This window comes from Ictidomys tridecemlineatus, chromosome 1, assembly GCF_052094955.1.
Source record: "Ictidomys tridecemlineatus isolate mIctTri1 chromosome 1, mIctTri1.hap1, whole genome shotgun sequence".
Lineage (NCBI taxonomy): Eukaryota > Metazoa > Chordata > Mammalia > Rodentia > Sciuridae > Ictidomys > Ictidomys tridecemlineatus.
Window position 1 is genome coordinate 25,016,589 of NC_135477.1, and position 25,776 is coordinate 25,042,364.

Sequence of the window (25,776 nt, forward strand, 5' to 3'; positions counted from 1 at the left end):
ATAACTGTTAACCAAGATTGCTAGAAGAAAGAAAAATCTTCCAAAATAAGCAGAAACTAAAATAAATCATGACTACTAACATGGAACTACAGAAAATAAAAAAAAAAAAAGAACTCCAGAGCTCACAAATGGACAAATAATATAATTTGAAGAGTAGCTAAGAAACAGAAACAGGGCCAAATTCAACGTTAGAAATTAACAAATGTGGGAGGCCAACCATACGGGTGACTGAGTTATACTCCCCAGCTGAGTGCTGAGGCACTCAGTCTCAGAAATGGGTGTGTCTTGCTACAGCCCCATGGGTGAAGCTATGCTCACCTGTTCCGTTATAATATAACCCCTTGCCCTGTTTAGGATAGAATCTTCCATGGAAGTGCCTTGTGTGTGTCCCTTCCTCTTACTGTGACCTTGGGTGTGGCCTACCCAGGTGTCAGTCAACCTGCTGACAGTGGACATCATGAAGATAGACTCAGCCCCCTGAAACCTGACCCCTTGTCTCATTTGAATAGCTTCTCCTCAATAAAAGGGGTCAGCGCGTGCTCTCTTGCTCTCTCTCTTTCTGTGGACCCTTAAGGTCAGAGGAGCCATCACAGCAATCCCAGAGAAAAAGGTATTTGTGTCTCCTGTGTGGTTATTTCGTGCATCCCAGTTAGCCCAGTTTAACTAGAGTGACCCCTGAGTCTTTTAGTCGCAAGAACAGAAACTCAGCAAACAAAATGTCAGGAAGTAATAAACATCTCTTTATAATAACATTACATGTAAATGGTTTCAACTGAAAGACACAATCTGACAAAATGGATTAAAAAGTAAGACCCAACTCTATGTAGTTTGAAAGAGATTCACCTTACAGGTAAAGATAGCCACAAGCTGAAAGGAAAAGGATGGAAATTGATATTTCATGAAAATAGAGCCTGAAAACAAGCATGAGTAGCTACTCCCATATCTAATAAAGCAGACTTCAAACCAAAATTAATCAGAAGAGACAAAGAAGGTCACATCTTACTGGTAAAGGAAGCAACCCAACAAGAAGATATAGTCATGGTAAAATTTATGCTTAGTTTTGGTGCATCTAATTATATAAAATAGGCGCTACTTGAGTTGAAGGCTCAGATACACCACAGTACATTTAAACACCTCTCTCACCAGTAGATAGGTCATCTAGATATAAAATTAGTAAAGATTCCTCAGACCCCAAAATATTATAAATCAAATGATCTTAACAGACATCTATAGAATATTTCATTGAACAATGCCAAATATACTTTATCCTAATGGAATCTTCTCCAAAATAGATCATATTTTAGGCCACACAGCAACTCTTAGCAAAAAAAAAAAAAGTTCTAATTCCTTGCACCTTATCTTATCACAATGGAATGAAATTAGAAATCAACAATTTAAAAACTTACAGAAAGTACACAAACCCATGGAGATTAAACAATACATTTAAGAAAATTTAATTATCAATGGACATTTATTTTTTGTTTATTTGTATGCAGTGCTAAGAATCAAAACACAGTGCCTTATTCGAGGCAAACACTCTACTACTGAGCTACAACCCCAGCCCCATGAACAATACATTTAAAAAAAAGTTGTAGTTGTGTATGGACAGCATACCTTTATTTTATTTTATTTTTTTATTTTTATGCTGAGGATCAAACTCAGTGCCTCACACATGCTAGGCAAGTGCTCTGCCACTGAGCTGCAGCCCCAACCCAAAAATACATTTTTGAATGATGAATCAGTAATAGAAAAAACTCAGGGTAGAAATTTAAAAAGTCTTAGGATTAAATAAGAATAGTGATACAACCTACCAGAATCTCTAGGACACTAGGCAATTCTAAGAGGAAAGTATATATGTATAAGTGCCTACATAAGAAAAAAAGAGATCCCAAATAAACCTAATGATGCATCTTGAAGAATAAGAACAAAGCAATTCCAAAACCAGTATAAGGAAATAAATAATTAATATCACAGCTGAAATTGGTAAAATGGAGAATAAAAATATACAAAGGATCAATGAAACAGAGATCTGGTTCTTTGAGAAGATAAATGAGTTTGATAAAACCTTATAAAACTAATCAAAAGAAAAAGAAGACTCAAATGAGTAAAATTGAGTTGAAAAGGAGAAATCACACACATCACAGAAATCCAATCATTAGGGACAATTTTGAAAACTTCTATTCCAATAAATTGTAAAACAGAAGAAATAGATGTATTTCCAGATATATATGAGCTGCCAAAATTGAGCCAAGAGGGGCTCAATTAAAAAAACCTAAAACAGGGGTTGGGGTGTGGCTCTGTGGCAGAGCTCTTGCCTAACAAGTGTGAGGCTCAGGGTTTGATCCTCAGCACCACATAAAAATAAATAAATAAACAAACAAATAAATAAAATGTATTGTGTACATCTACAACTTAAAAAAAAATAAAATAAACAAAAACCTAAACAGGAGGATCCAAGATGGCGGGCCAGAGGGAGGCAGCATTCTGTGTCCCTCCATGACCTGGGACCCAAGAAGTGAGAATACTACTTCTCTGCAAGCAATATTCCTGCTTCCTCACAGGAATCATGGCCACTGTGCCTGTCCAGGGCTCCAGGCCTCAGCATCCGAGTAGGTCTCCCAACTACTCGCCCACAAAGGCCTACTGGGTGCCCAAGAGGGACCATTGGCATCAGCACCCGCACAAAACTTTCAGCCACTCACCCAAGCAGAAATCCTGGACTCAGATCCCACACAGGACACATTGAAGCTATTCACGTGCAGGATCTCCAGCTGCCACTCCTGTGTGGACCCCCTCAACCAACATGGAACTCCCCCATCGCCCCCATCTTGGGACTCAGCAGCAACGGAGATAGTCCACTATGAGTCATAGCTCACCTGCACCAGGGAACTTCACACAGGCTCTTAAGACAGCCACAGGTATATGCTGCATGCCACAGTCCCAGTCTCTGAACTCCTCATTCAATGCCATCATCTGGCTTCCCCAACCTGACCTGACACCCCATTGCTGAAAGAAAATGCTTCCATCTTGGGTCACCTTCATCACCATCTTTAGTGGAGACAATTCCCAATCTGGAACTCTGGCTGGCCAGGTACCCAGTTTCTAACTTCCTTCTTTCCCCAGCAACTGCTAACCTGGCACAGTGGCTGCCCAACATAAAAACAGCTTTCAGTGGGGCAGTGAGCAACCCGCCCAAAGTGCCACACACAAGAGTCCTGAAAAGAAAGGTCCCTCATTAGGAAGTAGTAAGGGAGAGGGTGAGTATGATATAGTTTAGAGACTAACACAGAGACCAGGAACTGGGAGGTCTTCTGGTAAGATAAAGAGATAAGACCAGGCACTCATATCACAGGAGCAGGCCCCAAAAGAAATCCCTGAGGTGCAGTCTCCCTTCAGGGACTGGCAGGTGCCACACCCCACTTCCAGGTGCCCTCCACCCACGACCAACTCTCCCTCCCTGGTTACCCTCACTATCCTGAGGGTGGAGATATCAGCTAACAATAGACATTTCTCTATTAGATGAGAAGGGAAGCAGGGAAGATACTGAACTACAACCAAAACAATCCTTGTTTCTTCCTTCAATTTTTTTTCTTTTTTTCTTTCTTATCCCTCTCTATTCTTCCACCCTCATACCCCCAACATATGTGAAACCAAGGTTAGGATATCAATGTCTGAGATGACTGAATAGTATATTACAGTTGTGTTTTATATTCTTTTTTGTTTTTGTTTTTGTTTTTTCGTCTCCAACTTTTACTATTTTAACATTTTTTATTTTTCTTAATATATATGTGTGTTTGTTTTATGTACTCTACTGTCTTCCCCCTTACTTGTCTACCCTAAATTACTTTCTCTCTTTTCTCTTGCTACTAACCTACTTCTTTAGATTTCTATTTTACATTTTCTAAGATATAATAACTATATCCTCACCTCCTACCTCCTTAGCATATCTTCCTACACCTCACCCTGGGTTTTTTGTCCACCATCAGAATCTGTAAACCCTTTTACTAACCTACTGATTATATTGTAGATAATAATTCAATTCACAATTTTGGTACATTGTGACCAAACTGTAAACATTAGCAACTATTTGTTTTTAGGTGGTATATTGTTTATATTAGGATCTGTTAACATTGTTCTACCCCCTCAGAGGAGAGGTATTGGAACCCTACAGGGGCAATATAAGCCAATAGGGTAAAAACGATAACATCTCAGATCCACGGTGCTAGAAGCAAAGATACATGAGCAACATGAAAAGACAAGGGAAGAAAGTGCCCCAAAAAGTCAAGATACCACATTATTAGAATCCATGGCCAGCACAGCAGATGAAATTACAGAGAAGGAGTTCAGGATGTATGTAATTAAAATGTTCTTGAATTAAAGGATGATATAAGAGAGAAAATACAGGCAGCAAAAGATTATTTTGACAAAGAGCTACATAAACAAATACAGGATGCAAAAGATTATTTCAATAGTGAGATAGAGGTTCTAAAGAAAAACCAAACAGAAATCCTTGAATGAAAAACAATAAACCAAATTAAAAGTTCAATTGAAAGCATCACCAACAGATTAGACCACTTGGAAGACAGGACCTCAGACGATGAAGACAAAATATATTATCTTGAAAAAAATGTAGACCACACAGTGAAAATGGTAAGAAACCATGAGCAGAACATTCAAGAAATATGAGATAGCATTAAAAGACCAAATTTAAGAGTTCTTGGGATAGTGCACCATGATCAAGTGTGGTTCATCCCAGGGATGCAAGGTTGGTTCTACATATGGAAATCAATAAATGTAATTAATCACATCAATAGACTTAAAGATAAGAATCATATGAGCATCTCAATAGTTGCAGAAAAAGCACTTGACAAAATACAGCACCCTTCATGTTCAAAATACTAGAAGAACTAGGAATAACAGGAACATATTTCAACATCAAAAAAGCTATTTATGCTTAGACCCAGGCCAACATCATTCTAAATGGAGAAACATTGAAAGCATTTTCTCTAAAAACTGGAACAAGACAGGAATGCCCTTCTTCACCACTTCCATTACATAGTTTTTGAAACACTGGCCAGAGCAATTAGACAGATGAAAGAAATTAAAGGGGGTTGGGGTTGTGGCTCAGTGGTAGAGCACTCGCCTAGCACATATGAGGCACTGGGTTCGATCCTCAGCACCATATATGAATAAATAAAGGTATCCATCTACAACTAAAAAATAAAAATAAAAGAAATTAAAGGGATACAGAAGGAAAAGAAGAATTCAAATTAGTACTATATGCTGACAATATGACTCTATAAGTAGAAGACCCAAAAAATCCCAGCAGAAAATGTCTAGAACTACTAAATGAATTAAGCAAAATAGCAGGATACAAAACCAACACCCATAAATCAAAGGCATTTCTGTATATCAGTGACAAATCCCCTGAAAGAGAAATGAGGAAAACTACCCCATTTACAATAGCCTCAAAATAAAATAAAATAAAATAAAATGCTTAGGAAATCAACCTGACAAAAGAGGTGAAAGACCTCTACAATTAAAACTCCAGAACACTAAAGAAAGAAATTTAAAAAGAACTTAGAAGATGAAAAGATCTCCCTTGTTCTTGGAAAGGCAGAATTAATATTGTCAAAATGAGGGGCTGGGGTTGTGGCTCAGTGGTAAAGCATTTGCCTAGCATGCATGAGGCACTGGGTTCGATTCTCAGCACCGTATACAAATATTAAAAAATAAAAATCCATCAATAACTAAAAAATATCTTTAAAAAATTGTCAAAATGACCATACTACCAAAAACACTATACAGATTTAATGTAATCCCAATCAAAATCCTAAGGACATTCATCATAGAAACAGAAAAAATAGTCATGAAATTCATCTGGAAATATAAAAGACCTAGAATAGCTAAAACAATTCTTAGCAAGAAGAGTGAAGCAGATGGCAGATACCAGATACCAGATCTTAAACTATACTACAGAGCTATAGTAACAAAAACAGCATGGTATTGGCACCAAAATAGACTGGTAGATCAATGGTACAGAATAGAAGACACAGAGACTAACCCATATAATTACAATTATCTTACATTAGACAAAGGCACCAAAAACATACATGGGAGAAAGCCTCTTCAATAAACAGTGCTAGGAAAACTGGAAATCCATATACAACAAAATGAAATTAAACCCCTATCTCTCACCATGCACAAAACTCAACTCAAAGTGGATCAAGGATCTAGGAATTAAACCAGAGACTCTGCATCTAATAGAAGAAAAAGCAGGCCCAAATCTCCATCATGTTGGATTAGGCCCCAACTTCTTTAATAAGACTCCTTAATAATAATAATAGTCCAAGAATGAAAATCAAGAATCAATAAATGAGATGGATTCAAACTAGAAAGCTTCTTCTCAGCAAAATAAACAATCTGTGAGGTGAATAGAGAGCCTACATTTTGGGAACAAATTTTTACCACCTAAACATCAGATAAAGCACTAATTTCTAGGTATGTAAAGAACTCAAAAAGCTAATCAACAAAAAAAACAAATAGCCCAATCAACAAATGGGCCAAGGACCTGAACTAACACTTCTCAGAAGATGATATACAGTCAATCAACAAATATATGAAAAAATGTTCAATATCTCTAGCCATTAGAGAAATGCAAATCAAAACTACTCTAAGATTTCATCTCACTCCAGTCAAAATGGCAGCTATTAAAAATACAAACAACAATAAATGTTGGTGAGGATGTGGGGGAATAGGCACATTCATACCTTGCTGGTGGGGCTGAAAATTGATGCAGCCAATATGGAAAGCAGAATGGAGATTCCTTGGAAAGCTGGGAATGGAACCACCATTTGACCCAGTTATCCCACTCCTCCATCTATACCCAAAGGACCTAAAAACAGCATACTACAGGGACACAGCCACATCAATGTTTATAGCAGCACAATTCACAATAGTTAAACTGTGGGACCAACCTAGATGCCCTTCAATAGATGAATGGGTAAAGAAAATGTGGTATACAGGGCTGGGGATGTGGCTCAAGCGGTAGCGCGCTTGCCTGGCATGCGTGCGGCCCGAGTTCGATCCTCAGCACCACATACAAACAAAGATGTTGTGTCCGCCGAAAACTAAAAAATAAATATTAAAAAAAATCTCTCTCTCTCTCTCTCTCTCTCTCTCTCTCTTTAAAAAAAAGAAAATGTGGTATACATATAAATGGAATATTATTCAGCACTAAAAATAAAGAACAAAATCATGGCATTTTCGGGTAAATGGATGGAGCTGGAGAATATAATGCTATGTGAAGTTAGCCAATCCCAAAAACCCAAATGCCAAATGTGTTCTCTGATTTAAGGATGCTGATTCATAATGTGGATGGTGGTGGGGGGCATGGGAGGATTAGATGAATTCTAGATAGGGCAAAGGAGAGTGTGAGGAAGGGTATGAGGGTAGGAAGATGGTGGAATGAGATAGACGTCATTAGCCTAAGTACATGTATGAAGACATGAATAGTGTGACTCTACTTTGTGTACAACCAGAGATATGAAAAATTGTGTTCTATATGTGTAATATGAATTGGAATACATTCTGCTGTCATATATAACAAATTGGAATAAAAATTTTAAAAAAACTAAACAGACCAATAACTAGCAATGAGATTGGAGCATAATTAAAAGCTATCCAACAAGAAAAGCCCAGGACCATGTAGAGTCTAGGCTAAATCCCACCAGACCTTTGAAGAAAGACTAATACCAATACTCCTCAAACCATTCCATGAAATACAAAGGGATAGAATACTTCCCAGTTAATTCTATGAAGCCAGTCTTACACTCATACCAAAGCCAGATAAGGACACATCAAGGAAAGAAAATTATAGATTCATATCCCTGATAAACTTAGATGCAAAAATTCTTAATAAAATATTAGCAAATTGCACTCAATAATATAGTAAGAAGACTTGTACATCATGTCCAAACTGGTTTTATCCCAGGGATGCAAGGATGGTTTAATATATACAAATTAATAAATGTAATTCACCACATAAGTAGAATCAAGGACAAAAAAATCACATAGTCATCTCAACAGATGCAGACAAAGCCTTTTACAAAATCCAGTACCATTCGTGATAAAAACACTGAAAAAAAAAACAAAGATAGAAGGAATTTACCACAAAATCATGAAGGCTCTGTATGACAAGTCCAAAGCCAATCTCATAATAAATAGGGAAAAACTGAAAACATTTTGTTTAAAATCCTGAACAATACAGTACTAAAAATTCTATCCAGAGCAATCAGGTAAGAGAAATAAAGTAAAATGGATAAAAATAGAAAAGCAAGAAGTCAAATTATCACTGCTGTTGATATGATCCCATATTTACAAAATCCAAAAAATCCTCCTAGAAGCTGTTAGAGCTAATAAATTCAGCAAAATAGCAGGTATCAAAATAACAATAAAAATCAGTAGCTTTCCTATATACCAATGATAAATCTGCTGAGGAAAAAAATCAGGAAAACAATCCCATTCACAATAGCCTCAAAAACAAAAATAAAAACAAAAATAAAAACAAAAAAAAAGTAGGAATAAATCGAATCAAGGAGGTGAAAGAGGGCTGGGGATGTGGCTCAAGCAGTAGCGCACTCGCCTGGCATGCACGGGACACTGGGTTCCATCCTCAGCACCACATAAAAATAAAATAAAGATGTGTGTCCACCGAAAATTAAAAAAATAAGTATTTAAAAAAGGAGGTGAAAGACCTCTATAATGAAAACTACAGAAGATTAAAAAAGGAAATTGAAGACACAGATGTTAAGATATCCCAAGTTCATGGACAGGCAGAGTTAATATTGTTTAAATGGCCATATTACTAAAATATGCAGATTCCACACAATCCCCATCAAAACACCAGTGAAATTCTTCACAGAACTATAAAAAGACAGTCATAAAATACATTTGGAAAAACAAAAGACCCAAAATAGCCAAAGAAATTCTAAGCCAAAAAAAAGCCATGCTGGAAGCATCAAAATACCTGACTTTAAACTATACTATAAAGCTATAGTAACAAAACCTGTATGGTGCTGTCCTAAAAACAGACGCATAGACCAATGGAAAAAAATAAAATACATAGATACAGTCCTCTGATCCTTGGAAAAGGTGCCCAAAACATACATTGGTGAAAATACAGCCTTCTTAACAAATGGTGCTGGGAAAACTGGTTGTCCATATGTAGAAGGATGAGACTAGACCTTTATTTCTCACTCTGTACAAATCAACTCAAAATGGATAAAAGACCTAGGAATTAGACCAGAAACTATGAAACTCCTAGAAGAGAAAATAGGGTCAATAGTCCAACATATAGGCATAGGCAATGACTTTCTCAATAGAACCCATAAAATTTAAGGAATAATGCCAAGAGTAAACAAATGGAATGACATCAAATTAAAAGTTTCTGCACAGCAAAGGAAACAAGAATGTGAAGAGTGAACCTATAAAACAGGAGAAATTATTTGCTATTCTTCTGACAGAGGATTAAGATCCAGAATATGTAAAGAACTCAAAAAAACTTCACACACACACATACACATACACACACTAATAATAACCAAAAAGTAACAGAAGAGGGCTATGAGCATAGCATAATCAGTGAAAAGCACAGGCTTAGTCTTTGTGAGGCCCTAGATTCAATTCCCAGCAATAACAACAAAAATGAAACAAAAAGAAATACTGTAAATCTTCAGAGAATTTGGGGGGACTTAATTTTGGCATGCCTTTAATCCCAGAGAATCAGGAGGCTGAAAGTGAAGGATCACAAGTTTGAGGCCAGCAAGCTCCTGTCTCAAAAACTAAAAGAGCTGGGGATGTAGTTAAGGAGTAAAGTGTCCCTGGGTCACTTTAGGGTGAGGATAAAAAAGTAACCCGATTAATTAATGGGCAAATGAATTAAACAGACACTTCACAAAAGAAGAAATTAAACAGACACTTCACAAAAGAAGAAATAAAAATGGCCAAATTTTTAAAAAATATTTATTTAAATTTTTAAATTTTCGGCGGATACAACATCTTTGTTGGTATGTGGTGCTGAGGATCAAACCCGGGCCGCACGCATGCCAGGCGAGCGCGCTACTGCTTGAGCCACATCCCCAGCCCCCAAAATGGCCAAAAATATATGAAAAAAATGTTTAACATAATTAGCAATTAGAGAAATTAAATAAAAACTACATTAAGATTTCATCTCGGGCTGGGGTTGTGGCTCAGTGGTAGAGCGCTCACCTAGCAGGTGCAAGACCCTGGGTTTGATCCTCAGCACCACACAAAAATAAATAAATAAAATAAAGATATTGTGTCCAACTACAACTAAAAAATAAATATATATCTTTTAAAAAGATGTCATCTCACTCTAATTAGAATGGCTATCAAGAATACAAACAATAATAAATGCTGGAGAAAATGTGGAGGAAAAGGACTACTTTTGCACTGTTGGTAGGACTGTATATGAATACAGCCACTATGGAAATCAATATGAAGTTTCTTATGAAAGACTAGCAATGGAACCACCATATAACTTGACACCATAGACACTTCTCAGTGTCTATCCTAAAGAATTAAAATCAGCATAGTACAGAAATCCATGCATACCCATGTTTATTGTGGGAAGCCATTCTAACACGTGATTGGGTGGCTCCCGTTAAGGGTCTGAGGCACTTTGGCAAAAGTCGAAGTTTTTCCCGGCCCTTTCCTGATGAGAGAGCCCATCCGTGTCGGGGTGTGCCTGACCACTGACCCCGGAGACCCAATCACTGACCCTGACCTTGGAGTGCAGCCCCCCCTCAACCTTCATTGGATGGAATTCTCCCCGGAATCTCTTGTTCCCCAATAAAAGGCTGATCCCCGGCGTGCTTGCTCTCTCTCACCTGCTAGCCCTGAGTAATCCCTGCTGCTCTGCTGGGCGGTTGGAGGAGGGAACCAGAGGGGAGCCGTCTCGGACCTAGCAATAGAAATAAGGTAATTGAGTCTGTGTTTTTATTTCGATCTCTTCTAACTAACTTTATGCCTAGAACCTCATTTTTTTTTTAAAGAGAGAGAGAGACAGGGGAGAAAGAGAGAGAATTTTTTAATATTCATTTTTTAGTTCTCGGTGGACACAACATCTTTGTTTGTATGTGGTGCTGAGGATCGAACCCGGGCCGCACGCATGCCAGGCGAGCACGCTACCGCTTGAGCCACATCCCCAGCCCCCTAGAACCTCATTAATGAAACCACTGCGCAGGCCGTGTGGTAGATTTGACGCCCAACGTGGGGCATTCTAGATTAGTTAGATTGAGTGGGAGCGCGCTATAAAGATAAGGAAAAAAGATATAAAGATAAGGAAAAGAATAAAGATAAAGGAAGAGGTGACGTTTGGGTCACAAAAGTACCTGGAGATATTGAAGGAAAGAGACATTAAATTAATTAAAATGGGAAATTCAACTTCTACTGATAAGGAAATGTACCTGACTATTTTAGACAGTATAATTAATCAGAAAGGGAAACAGATAAAGAAAACTCAGTTATTACAATTTTTAAAGATTGTAGGTGAATATTGTCCTTGGTTTTGCAAACAGGAATCTCCAAATTTACTTACTTGGGAGAAATTAGGAAGGAAGTTACAGAGAGTTTGTATTTCTAATGAATTACCTGGAGGCATTGAAAATATACAGAAAACATGGACAGCTCTAGAAGTTTGTCTTTTTGAATATATGGGCCAAAGTTTGTGGCCCCCTGAGGACCTTTTAAAAGGCATTCAATGAGCTGTTAGGTCTTTTCAAATGGAGAATCAGCCTGAGGCTAAGTTAATTCCCTTTCCCTTAAGCCATTTAAAAACAAAGGCACTAAGGGCCAAGTCAAAGTTTCGAAATGTGAACTTAAACTCGCAACGCCATTCGGAGGATTCAGATGGCGCGGATCAGCCTGCCTTCTCGCTGCTATCATCTCCTCCTAGCGGGAGCCGACCAACAATATGGGGAATTCCAGGGAAAGTCGCAGAGAGTGACGTCACTGGCGCCGACCAGGACCAGGACAGTCCGCGATTTTTACCGGGACAAGGACAGAGATCACAGACAGTTTTCTTAGGACCTTCAAAGACAGTTGAGTTAAATCCTGAAACGGGGCCAAAACAAATTCCTACTGGGATTTTCGGGCCGCTTCCCGATAATACTGTAGGTTTAATTTTGGGATGAAATAATTTAAAGGGAGCCATTGATAGATTCAGGATTTAAAGGACAGTTATATGTTACTGTAAAAGCCAATTATCCCCTAAGACTCACCCCAAAGGATACTTTTGCCCAATTAATATTATTGCCTTGTGTCTCAGAAAGGCACCTGCCGGCAGATTCAGTTTCTAAACCACCAGACAGAGTATACTGGTCACAGTTAGTAAGACAAGAACGCCCTTTATTAAAACTTAGAATTAATAATAAAAATTTTCTAGGAATAATCGACACAGGAGCGGACATCTCGGTATTGTCCAGTTGATTTTGGCCTAGAAACTGGCCTTTGCATGTAGCACCAGCTAACCTAGAGGGAATAGGACGGATTTCACAGCCTGCTCAAAGTGCCAACTATCTCAGTTGGGAAGATTCTGATGGGAACAGTGGAGTATTTAAGCCTTATGTGTTAGAGTCTTTACCAGCTAACCTATGGGGAAAAGATATTTTAGCCAAAATGGGATTATTATTAGTTACTCCAAATTCTATAAGGTCAGTTGAGGAAGTTAATCAGAGGTATTTTCTTGGAGATGATAGGGAGACCTTTCAGGAAGAGTATCTGTTTACAAGCCAGTCTCCACGACAAAGATTAGTAAATGCTCCAAATCAAAATTTTTACTAGGGGCCCTAAGTACTTCCCCGATCCCTAAGACAGCTGAAAAAATAAAATGGCTCACAGAGGAGCCTATATGGATTTCTCAGTGGCCCATCTCAGGGGAAAAACTTAAAATAATTGATAGATTAGTTGAGGAACAATTTCAGGCTGGTCATATTGAACCAACGCTTAGTCCTTGGAACACACCTATTTTTGTTATTAAGAAAAAGTCAGGAAATTGGAGATTACTACAGGATTTAAGGGCAATAAATCATGCAATTCAGCCTATGGGAGCATTACAGCCAGGACTTCCCTCCCCCACAGCCATTCTCTTAGATTATAGCTTGATGGTAATAGATTTAAAAGACTGCTTGTTCTCTATAAGGTTGCATCCTGAAGATTGTGAAAGATTTGCTTTCACTGTCCCAGCAATTAATTTTAAGGAACCTGTTAAAAGATATTGCTGGAAGGTACTACCTCAGGGAATGCATAATAGTCCTACACTGTGTCAAAAATATGTTGACCAGGCAATAAATCCCATTAGAAATAGCTTTCCTGATGCATATATTATTCATTTTATGGATGATATATTATTGGCCCATGCTAATCCAGCGGTACTTTCAGAAATTTTTGCTCAGTTAGAGACTTCGCTTACAGCAATGGGTTTATGTATAGCTCCTCAAAAAATTCAAAAGGTGTCTCCTTTTCAATATTTAGGTCAGATAATTCAAGGACGTACAATCCGTCCTCAAAATCTTCAGATAAGAGTTAAGGAGTTACGTACCCTTAATGATTTTCAAAAACTATTGGGAGATATTAATTGGCTAAGGCCATCCTTAAAACTAACTACTTCTAAATTAAGTCCTTTATTTCAGATATTACAAGGAAATCCTTCTCCAACCTCTCCACGTCAGCTAATTTTGGAAGCTAAGGCAGCCTTAAAAAAAGTTGAAGTTGCAATTAAAAATGCACAACTTACTAGAATAGATCCTAAAGAAATAGTGTATTTATTAATATTTCCAACTGAGCATACCCCAACAGGAGCCATATGGCAAAGATTAGGAGTTATTGAGTGGATTTATTTATCCCACTCTCCTCAAAAAACATTAATTCCTTTTCATGATTCTATAGCTCAATTAGTAATTAAAGGTAGAACTAGGATTTTGCAATTAATTGGATCTGAGCCTGATATCATAATTATTCCATTTTCTGTTCAACAGACTAAATGGCTTTTTCAAACTTCCAATTCATGGCAGATAGCTTTTGCTGATTTCCCTGGACAGATATATAGCCATTATCCTCGTGATAAGATTGTACAATTTGCATCATTAACATCACTCATTTTTCCAAAAATTGTATGAGCTCATCCAATAGAGGGAGCTTTATCGGTGTTCACGGATGGTTCCAACTCCGGTAAGGCAGGATTTTTCAGTCGTATTCACACAGAGGTGATACAAACTTCTTATACTTCTGCCCAAAGAGCAGAGCTTCAAGCTCTGATCTGTGCCTTAGATTACTTTTCAAATAAGCCTATTAATATTTATTCTGATAGCTTATATGCAGTTGGAGTTACCAAAAATATTAAAATGATTGGATTTACTTCATCACAGGAGTTATTTAAATTATTTCATAATTTACAAAAGACAGTGCTAATTCGAAAGTACCCATGTTTCATAGGACACATTCGAGCCCATACTAATCTTCCTGGACCTCTAGTTTCAGGTAATGACAAAATTGATAAGTTAGTAGCTTTTTGTCAACAGATGTCTTCATATGACTGTGCACTAGCTTCCCATTCCTTGCATCATCAAAATGCTTCTAGCTTACGTAAAAAATTTAGTATTACCAGAGAACAAGCTCGTCAGATTGTAAGCCAATGCCCTAAGTGTGTTATTCACACTCCATCTCTGCCATCAGGGGTAAATGCCCGTGGATTAAAACCAAATCAGATATGGCAAATGGATGTAACTCATATTCCTCAATTTGGTAAGCAATGTTATGTACATGTCATAGTGGACACTTATTCTAGATTTATTTTTGCCACAGCACGTACTAAGGAAAATGCTCAACATGTAATTTCTCATTGTTTAGCAGCTTTTTCCGTTTTAGGGTGCCCTATGCAGATTAAAACAGATAATGCTCCAGCTTATGTAAGCTCTTCTTTTCAACAATTTTGCCAAGAGTTTAAAATTAATCATAAAACAGAAATTCCTTATAACCCCCAAGGTCAAGCCATTGTGGAATGAGCTCATTTATCTATTAAGCTTCAATTACAAAAATTAAAAGGGGGGAATAGAATTGTCACTCCCCAAAATAGCCTTAATCATGCCTTGTTTGTTTTAAATTTTTTAAACTGTGACTCAGAAGGTCACACTGCTGCTGAGAGACAGATGTCTCCTCCAGTAACAGGCCTTTTAGGCAGAGTTCTGTGGAAAGATTTACAGACTGGTCAGTGGAAGGGACCAAACCCGGTAATAATGTGGGGAAAAGGCCATGCTTGTATCTTTCCAGAAGGCTCTCTCCGTCCTATTTGGGTGCCTGGATGTGCTATCAGACATGGAGGAAATAGAACCCAGATTCAAGCAACTGAGGATAGACCCAGAGGAGCCACTACCCAGAAGGAGGAGATTTCGGAAAAAGATGAAGAAAGACCAGATTGAACCAGTCGAAAAGCTGATTTCGTGGAAAGAAGTGAAGAAGCTAACAACCCAGGCTTCCCAAATACTTCGACGCCTAGGAAAGAGCAGGACCCCAGTGATGATGGTAGCGACAGTAATTGCCCTACTGGGCTGTCAGGTAAAAGGGAATCAAGTAGACACTTATTGGACATATTTCCCAGATCCACCCCTGGTACACCCAGCTGTGTGGACTGGAGAATCTATTCCAGTATTTACTAATGACTCATTTATGATGGGAGGATTTACAGATACTCATATTACTCCCAATCATGTGACTAGATTTAATTATTCTGGCTACAGTGCCCAATTACCTTTGTGTTGGTCACATGATAAACATGCTGGCTGTCTGAAATTATCATTTGAAGAAAAGACAGCAATTGGTAAACCTAGACTGACAAATAATTCTATTTATGGGGACTTAAAACCTAATACTAGATCAGTAATTAAGATGGGACTTTCCCATAACAAGCCAGTCATTTCTGCAAAACCTCCACAGATACCTCACTGTCCAAATAGTTCTATAATTGAGATCAGCACCTTTCCTAAATGAATGGATTGTGTAAATGCCTTTCCTGTACAACATAAGGTGTCTAAAGATAGTGGGTATATTTTAGACTGGTCTCCAAAGATTGATAAGAGACAATTATGAAGAAATTCTGCTATGACACCTGCAGGATTTGTTAGTAATATTTTGACTTATAGTGAAGGAGGTATTCAAAAAGATATTTGGCGTTTAATCGCTGCCTCAGAGTATTTACATTTTACAGATAAACCTTTACCAAAATTTGTCGGCAAGAACTGTAAAGAGGGATCTTGCTATGGCTTAAGAGCTTATGTCCAATCTCCTTATGTTTTACTTATTGAAAATATAAAAGTTATGGGGCTGGGGATGTGGTTCAAGCGGTAGCGCGCCCGTCTGGCATGCGTGCGGCCCGAGTTCGATCCTCAGCACCACATACCAACAAAGATGTTGTGTCTGCCGAGAACTAAGAAATAAAATATTAAAATTCTCTCTCTCTCTCTCTCTCTCTCTCTCTCTCTCTCCCCTCACTCTCTCTTTAAAAAAAAAAAGAAAATATAAAAGTTAAATGGATAGGTGACAGATATGTTATTACATGCAATAAATGCAACCTAACCAACTATATTACTAGGTATAATGGAAAAAAAGGAGTGCTGATACTTCATCAGCCCTCTTTCGTTTTATTACCTGCTAATATTTCAGAGCCATGGTATGCTGATTCTGGCTTCCAAGTCTTGCAGCAAATTCATGCTCAGCTAACAAGACCTAAACGTGCTATTGGAGTCATAATTGTTGGTGTGTTAGCACTGGTCTCATTTATTGCCTCAACAGTCTCTGCGTCTCTGACGTTGTCTCAAAATATTCAACATGCAAAATTTCTTAATAATTTAGCTCAAAATACTTCCAAGGCTCTGCGTAATCAAGTCAATATTGATGAAAGGATTGAGACTAAATTAAACGCCTTAGAGGCGACTGTTATAGACATAGGTAATGAACTTTCAGCCTTAAAATTTAAAGAAAGGCTTAAATGCCATGCTAATTATAAATATGTGTGTGTTACAGCTGCCAAATACAATGCTTCTCTCTGGGATTGGGAGAAAATTAAAAACCATTTATTAGGTATTTGGCAAAATAGTAATAATAGCTTGGATATTTTGGAACTTCATCACTATATCCAAGACATTCAAAATAATAGAGCTGATTTTTCAGATCCTTCTTCTTTGGCTAGCCAAATATTGAAGGAGTTAAATGGATTCAACCCTGGAAATATTCTTAAACAGTCCGCTTGGTATATTATTGGATTATTCTCTTTGCTGTTAATTCTCTTTTGTATTGTAACTATAGGATGGCGAATCTTCCAATCAAGAATCCAGGAACTCCAGAGAATGAACCGCCGCCTCATTGTTAAGACAAAAAAGGGGCAATATGTGGGAAGCCATTCTAACACGTGATTGGGTGGCTCCCGTTAAGGGTCTGAGGCACTTTGGCAAAAGTCGAAGTTTTTCCCGGCCCTTTCCTGATGGGAGAGCCCATCCGTGTCGGGGTGTGCCTGACCACTGACCCCGGGGACCCAATCACTGACCCTGACCTTGGAGTGCAGCCCCCCCTCAACCTTCATTGGATGGAATTCTCCCCGGAATCTCTTGTTCCCCAATAAAAGGCTGATCCCCGGCGTGCTCACTCTCTCTCTCCTGCTAGCCCTGAGTAATCCCTGCTGCCCTGCTGGGCGGTTGGAGGAGGGAACCAGAGGGGAGCCGTCTCGGACCTAGCAATAGAAATAAGGTAATTGAGTCTGTGTTTTTATTTCGATCTCTTCTAACTAACTTTATGCCTAGAACCTCATTAATGAAACCACTGCACAGGCCGCGTGGTAGAGTTTATAGCAGCACGATTTACAATAGGAAAAGGTCTTCACAACAGGCCTAGGTGTCTGTTAGTGGATAAATAAATAAAGAATGTGTGTGTGTGTGTGTGTGTGTGTGTGTGTGTGTGTGTGTGTTGGTCAGCTTTTTGCTCCTGTGACTCGACATGAACAACTTTAGAGGAGGAACTATTATTTGGTGCTCATGATTTCAGAGATCTCAGTCCACAGATGTTCAATTCCATTGCTCTGAACCTGAGGTGAGGCAGAAGATCACAGAGAAGCAGTGTGGAGGAGGAAAGCAGACATGGCAATCAGAAAGCAGAAATGGAACTGAGCTCACTAGGGACAAAATATGAACCCTAAAGTCACACCCCAGTGACCTACCTCCTCCAACCACACCCCACCTGCCTACAGTTACCATACAGTTAATCCATATAAAGGGATTAATCCTTGATTAGATTAAGGCTCTCATAACCCAATCATTTCACATCTTAAAAATCTTGCATTGCTGGGTGCGGTTATGAACGTCATAATACCAGCAGTTTGGGAGGCTGAGGCAGGAGGCTTGTGAGTTCAAAGCCAGCCTCAGCAATGGCAAGGCACTAAGCAACTCAGTGAGATCCTGTCTCTAACTAAAATAAATACAAAATAGGCTGGGGATGTGGCCCAGTGGTCGAGTGTCCCTGAGTTCAATCTCCAATACCAAAAAAGGAAAGAAAAGAAAAAATTCTTGTCTCCCTATTCTTCTTGCTCCTCAGAGCTTCCTGCCTCTCCAGCGCTTTTACTTTTCAATTTCCAGGACTCAAATTCACTGCCATGTCTTCTGAAGAAGGGAAGCTGTTCGTGGGAGGACTCAACTTCAATACTGATGAGCAGGCGCTGGAAGACCACTTCAGCAGCTTTGGGCCTATTTCTGAGGTGGTTGTTGTCAAGGACGGGAGACTCAGCAATCCCGGGGTTTGGGCTTCATCACCTTCACCAATTCAGAACATGCCTCAGATGCCATGAAAGCCATGAATGAAGAGTCCCTGGATGGTCGGCAGATCCGGGTGGGCTGTGCAGGCAAGTCTGCCCGGGGCACCAGAGGGGGTGCCTTTGGGGCCCATGGGCGTGGTAGCAGCTACTCTAGAAGTGGTGGGGACCAGGGGTATGGGAGTGGCCGGTATGACAGTCGACCTGGAGGTTATGGATATGGATACGGAGGGTCCCGAGACTATAGTGGCAGCCAGGGTGGCTATGACCGCTACTCAGGAGGAAATTATGACAACTGAATTGAGGCATGCACACGTTAAGTAGATACACAAGGAATAACACTTCTGATCCAGGATCGTCCTTCCAAATCGCTGTATTTATAAAGATTTTTGGAGCAGCGCTGAAACATCTGTTTTAGTACATCAACTTCTATTTTTCATTGAGCTCCCAAGGTAGCTTGTTAAAAAACCTTTTAAAAAGCTCCATGTAAAATTTTTTTCTCATTTAAAGACAAATTACAGCACATTTGTTAGTCCCCCAGGTATTTTTCTTTTTACCAAGTTTTTAGTTTGGGCTCTCGGGATCATTGCTTCTGGCAAAAGGAAAAGTTTAGCCAGACTAATTTTTTTTAAAGCTAAAGTTGGGGCATTTTTAAAACTTGTACACAATGTTTATCATGACAAGAAAGCAATTTCTAAATGTACCTATAAACAATCTCTGTCAAGAACATGATAAATTTTTCTTAAAATTCAAGATCACCACCCTGATTATACAGACAAGCCTCTTTAAAATGTTTGTGAATGTCATTTTTTTTAATGCTGGAAGAAAAAATATTCTGTTGTGTCTCTTGTAGTGTTTAGGATATTCTTCACAGAACTGATTAAAAATATGAAACCTGTACACAAAAAAAAAAAAAGAAAAAGAAAAAATTCTTGCATTGTCTAACACATGAGCTTGGGGGAACACCTATGTCTAAACCATAACAATGAACAATGGAGTTTTATTCAGTCATAAAGAATGAAATTATGTGGGCTGGGGTTGTGGCTTAGCTGTAGAGCGCTTGCCTGGCACATGTGAGGCCCTGGGTTCAATCCTCAGCACCACATAAAATAAAGGTATTGTGTTCAACTATAACTAAAAAAATAAATTAAAAAAGAATGAAATTATGTAATTTGCAGAGAAATGGGTGAAACTTGAAGATATTATGTTAAGCTAAATAAACCAATTTCAATAAATCAGGAGTCATGTTTTCTCTCATATGTGGATGCTAGAGAGGAAAAAGAAAATGAAAGATGGGGGAATCTTATGAAAATGGAAAGGTGATCAGTAGAATAGAGGAAAGAGACCAGGGCAAAGATGGAGAGGAGAGAAAGAGGAAATATAGTTAATGATATTGTCCAAATTGTAATGTTGTGTGTATGTACAAATATTAATAACAAACTCCAGCATTATGTACAACTATTATGCATCAATAAAAATATGGAAAAAATAAAAGCAGAACACTTTGTTAATGACATTGTATATTGCAAATCTTGTTTTTAATATTTTTTTAGGTGTAGATAGACACAATTCCTTTATTTTATTTATTTATTTTTATGTGGTGCTGAGGGTTGAACCAAGTGGTCCACACTTGCTAGGCAAGCTCTACCACTGAGCCAAAACTCCAGCCCCCACACCTTGTTTTATTTTATTTTAATATTAGTTTTTCTGTTTTAGGTGGACACAATGTCTTTATTTTTATTTTTATGTGGTGCTGAGAATCGAACCCCGAGCCTCATGCATGCTAGGCGAGCGAACTACCACTTAAGCCACATCCCCAACCCCCATACCTTGTTTTAATAATGTTGTCAGCTATTGATGCTATTTTCCTAGACCCATTAATTGATTAGGTTACCAACTGTGATGTTTTAATTTTATTATTTCTTTTTTCTTTTTTTTTTTAAGAGAGAGTTAGAGAGTGAGAGAGAGAGAATTTTTCAATATTTATTTTCTAGTTTTCAGCGGACACAACATCTTTGTTTGTTTGTGGTGCTGAGGATCGAACCTGGGCCGCATGCACACCAGGCGAGTGTGCCACCACTTGAGCCACATCCCCAGCCCCTAATTTTATTATTTCTAATTTGCTTATTAGCTGGAATATTTCTGTAAAGAGAAAGTTTCCCTTAGCACCTATTCGGTTACTGTGAGACACAGTTAATATAGGTAAAGCATAAGAAATATTGATTTATTTGCTTTCTTTACCAATTTTCAAAATAATGAGTTGGTCCCCTAGCATCCTTCTAAAGTGACCAAATAAAGTTGGTTTTGTACCAATAAAGTGGGAGTGTAGTTCAGTGGTAGAAGGCTTGTCTTGAATGAGCAAGGCCCTGGTTTCCATCCCCAACAATAAAATAACTAAATAAATAAATATATAGATTATGAATAAATAGATTTAATCCACTTGATATATTTCAATCCATTATAGCTATTACTCTCATTGATTTTCTAATGGTATACCTTTTTTTTTTTTGCCAATGTGTTTATTTAGGTTGGCTCTCAGTCTTTTGTGTGTATGTGAATGTGTATGTGTATGTATGTCTGCATAGTACTGAGGATTGAACCCAGGGCCTCACACATGCTAGGCAAGTGCTCTAGCACTGAGTTAATCCTACCTCCTTTTATTTCATTTCATTTTGAGAGAGAATCTTGCTAAATTGCACAGGCCAGTCTCAAACTTGTGATCCTGCTGCCTCAGCCTCCAAGTAGCTGAGATTACAGGCCTTCACCACCCAGTCCAGAGTCTCCTGAGTCTTTTTTTTCCCCACATTTTATATTGGTACTTTATAGTTGTACATAATGATGGGATCTGTTCTTACATATTAGTACATGCACACAGTATCCTGAATCTTTCTGACGAACCAGTAGTTTTTGTTAATTTCCTTTCTTCCTGATATGATGATATATTTTAGGCTTCTCTATATTTTTGCCGTAGATGTGGAGTCAGCCACCTCTAAGAAGCCCAGATTACTTTGTTTTTAAATTTTATTTTGTAGTTGTATATGGACAGAATGCCTTTATTTTGTTTTATTTTTATATGGCCCTAAGGACTGAACTCAGTGCCTCACACATGCTAGGCAAGCGCTTGCCACTGAGCCACAACCTCAGCCCCTTATTGTTATTGTTGTTGTTGTTTTAATATTTTTTTCAGTATTTTTTTAGTTGTAGTTGGATACAATATCTTTAATTAACTTATTTATTTTTATGTGATGCTGAGGATGGAACCCAGGGCCTCGAAATGACATCTTAGCGAGATGCAGTGGAACACACCTATAATCCCAATGATTTGGGAGGCTGAAGCAGGAGGATCCCAAGTCTCAGGCCAGCCTCAGCAATTTATCAAGGTCATAGCAACTTAGTGATACACTGTCTCAAAATAAAAAATAAAAAAGGGACTGGGGTTGTGGTTCATTTGTAGAGTGCTTGCCTAGCACATGTGGGGCACTGGGTTTGATTCTCAGCACCACATAAAGTTATTAAAAAATAATAAATAAATACATACATACATACATAAATAAATATATAATAAATAAAAAGGTATGGGGATGTACTTTGGTGGTAAAGTTCTCCTGGGTTCAATCCCCAGTACAAAAAATAAATAAATAATATGCTTAAGTGTCATATTTTGGGGGTATTTATCCTGATTGGTGTTTGAGCTTCCTGGCTCCATGGTTTCATATCTGACATTAATTTGGGGAAATTCTTGCTAACTATTGTTCAATATTTCTTTGTTCCTTTTTCTCTCTTCTCCTTATGATATTCTCATTGCAAATATTTATACTGTTTTGCCATTGTTCGTGAATATTCTGTTTATATCAATTTTTTTTTAAAGAGAGAGTGAGAGAGGAGAGAGAGAGAGAGAGAATTTTTTTTAATATTTATTTTTTAGTTCTCGGCGGACACAACATCTTTGTTTGTATGTGGTGCTGAGGATCGAATCTGGGCCGCACGCTTGCCAGGCAAGCGCGCTACCTTTTGAGCCACATCCCCAGCCCTGTTTATATCAATCTTTATCCTTTGTTTTTTAATTTGGAGATGTGTGTGTGTGTGTGTGTGTGTGTGTGTGTGTGTGCTGGGAACCATCTATGAACTGTGCAAGAATTAAAACAATGCTGAAGCCATTAGACAGGAAAGCCTGGTGTCAGGAACTCTTAGCAGCAACTCTGCTGGTTTGAGAACACCTGGTTCAGGTGGCTTCCTACCTACTCCATGACAAGATCAGCACAGCATTGGAGATGGGGTGATCCGCTGGAGCCACACAGCCTCTCAGAGTTGGGTTGGCTTGCCAAAATGCCAATTAACCTGTTTACTGCAAGACCACTGCCACACCCACTAAGAAGCAAGCACTGAACCAAGACTACCAAGACTCCTTCCACTGAAACCTTATCCCTGCCTTTGATGTACTCCCCTTAAGTAAAGACTTGGGGCCATTTTTCAGTTGTTCAGTTTCAGCTCCTATTAGGGCTGGAAGACCTATCACACACTTTGCTTTTTATATCTTATTTCTGGCTTTGTCTCTATTTCTTACTAATTATTTCAGACTTTTCATTGCAGCTCACACCTCCTGAGCAGGAACCTACCCTGGCAGGGTGCTGGCCACTGCACTGTGTGTGTGTGTGTGTGTGTGTGTGTGTGTGTGTGTTTATTTGTATGAGTACGCACGCATGCATATATGTTGGTCTTTTTCACGCTAAGCTTGTGCTCTACCACTGAGCCACATCCCCAGACCTCAGATTTGGAGGTTTCTTTCAAAGTATCATCAAGTTTAAAGTTTCTTTCCTTAGTTGTATCCAATTCACTAATAAGCCCATCAAAGTTATTCTTCAACTCTGTGACATTTCTAGCATTTCTTTTTGCTTCTTTTTTAAAGAATTTCTGTCTACTTACAATTCTCATCTATTCTGCATGTTACCTACTTTATCCATTAGCGCTCTTAATATAGTGAACACAATTGTTTTAAATTCCTGGTCTAATAACTCCAACATCCCTGCCATGCCTGGTTCTGATGCTTGTTTTGTTTCTTCAAACTGTGTTTATTGCCTTTTAGTATTGTAGTTTTTCTTGATAGCCAGACATGATGTACTGGTTAAAAGCATTTGTTATAAGTAGGACTTTAGTAATATGGTGTAAGGTATGGAAGGAGAAGCATATGCTAATCCTATGTTTAGGTCTCAGTCTTTTAGTGAGCCTGGGCTTCTGGACTGTGAACTTCATAAGTGTTTCTCAGGGATTTTGTTTGTTTGTTTGTTTTGTTTTGTTGTTGTTGTTGCTCCCTTCTTAGGTAAGACAGGATGGCTAGAGTCGCTTAGAGTTGGATAGCTTCCTTCTTCCATGTGGAGGACTAGAGCTGGCTGGAATGATTTCCTTTTCCCCACGTCAGTTAGGCTCTGATAAAACTCAAACAGGTTAGGCTATGGTTAACTAGTTTCTCTTGAGGATAGGTCTTGGTTAAAGAAATAGAATGTTTTTTGTTTTTTTTCCTTTTTGGTACCTGGGATTGAACTCAGAGGAACTCAGCCACTGAGCCACATCCCAAGCCCTATTTTGTATTCCTTTAGAGACAGGGTCACACTAAGTTGCCTAGTGCCTCACTTTTGCTGAGGCTGACTTGGAACTCTTGATCTTCCTGTCTCAGTCTCCCAAAATGCTGGAATTACAGGTAAGTGCCACCACACCCAGTCAGGGTGTTCTGATATACAAATGTTCCTTGACTTAGGGAATTACATTCTGACAAACCCATTCTAAGTTAAAAATTATTAAGTTGGAAATGCACTTGATACACATAACCTCCTGAACATCATAGTTTAGAAACAATACACTATAGTATATTGGTTGTTTACCCTTACTGGCCTGTGGCTCCCTGGGAATTTCAGCTTCCTATAGGTGCTCAGCATCCTGAGAGTGTATTGTACTGTGTCTCAATAGCCTGAGAAAAATAATAAAATTTAAAATCACAATACGGTTTCTACTGAATATTCTTTGCTTATATTCATAACATTTGAAATCTTAAAGCATTGTAAATTGAGGACTCATATTTCAAAATACTTCTATGTTATCCAGTTTTCTGTTACTGAAACAAAATACTTAAGATAATCAACTTAAAAAAAAAAAAAACTTTGGAAAGGGTTTTTTGGCTCACAGTTTTGGAGGTTTCAGTCACCTGGTCCCATTGATTTTGGACCTGTGGTGAGGCAGTAAAACATTGTGGGAGTCTTGCTGAAGGAAGCTGCTTACTTCATGGCAGCCAAGAAGCAGAGAGGAAGAGACCAGAATCCCACAATCTTCTTTTGAGGACACACCCCCAGTGACCTAAAATCTTCCATTAAGCCTCACCTCTTTTTTTTTTTTTTTTTTTTTTTTTTTTAAAACGATAGACATCTTTTTTTTTTTAAGAGAGAGTGATAGAGGAGAGAGAGAGAGAGAGAGAGAGAGAGAGAATTTTTAATATTTATTTTTAATTCTCGGCGGACACAACATCTTTGTTGGTATGTGGTGGTGAGGATCGAACCCGGGCCGCACGCACGCCAGACGAGCGCACTACCGCTTGAGCCACATCCCCAGCCCCAAGCCTCACCTCTTAAAGGTGTCTAACACCTTCCATTATTATCAACCTGAGGATCATGCCTTTAATATATGGGCTTTTAGGGGACATTTTAAGATCCAAACTATAACAGGTTATTTTTCCCCTTCTCTTCAAGGACCACAATGGGAGTTTTCATCTATCTTTACTGTGAGAGTCTAGTTGAGCTCCTGGAGGTAAAACTCAAAAATCATGGGAGACCCTCCAAGATGAGATTCCCCCTGGATTTGTGGGTGGTGGAGGGGTATTAAACCTAGAGCCTGACGCCTTTTGACAAGCACTTTACCAA

At 38.5% G+C, this 25,776-nt stretch overlaps 1 protein-coding gene and 1 long non-coding RNA gene across 2 annotated transcripts; both read left to right on the plus strand.

The window, feature by feature from the left end:
* Window positions 1-10,651: 10,651 nt before the first annotated feature.
* On the plus strand, window positions 10,652-17,816 carry LOC144366596 (uncharacterized). Its single transcript, XR_013425680.1, has 2 exons — window positions 10,652-11,001; window positions 17,380-17,816. It is a non-coding gene; the product is annotated as an uncharacterized LOC144366596 (long non-coding RNA).
* Window positions 17,817-18,613: 797 nt separating this feature from the next.
* On the plus strand, window positions 18,614-19,690 carry LOC101958224 (RNA-binding protein 3). The gene is given in 2 exon segments (XM_040275304.2): window positions 18,614-18,833; window positions 18,836-19,690. Coding segments are annotated over 2 exon segments (453 nt in total). The 5' UTR covers window positions 18,614-18,715; the 3' UTR covers window positions 19,171-19,690.
* Window positions 19,691-25,776: the final 6,086 nt, after the last annotated feature.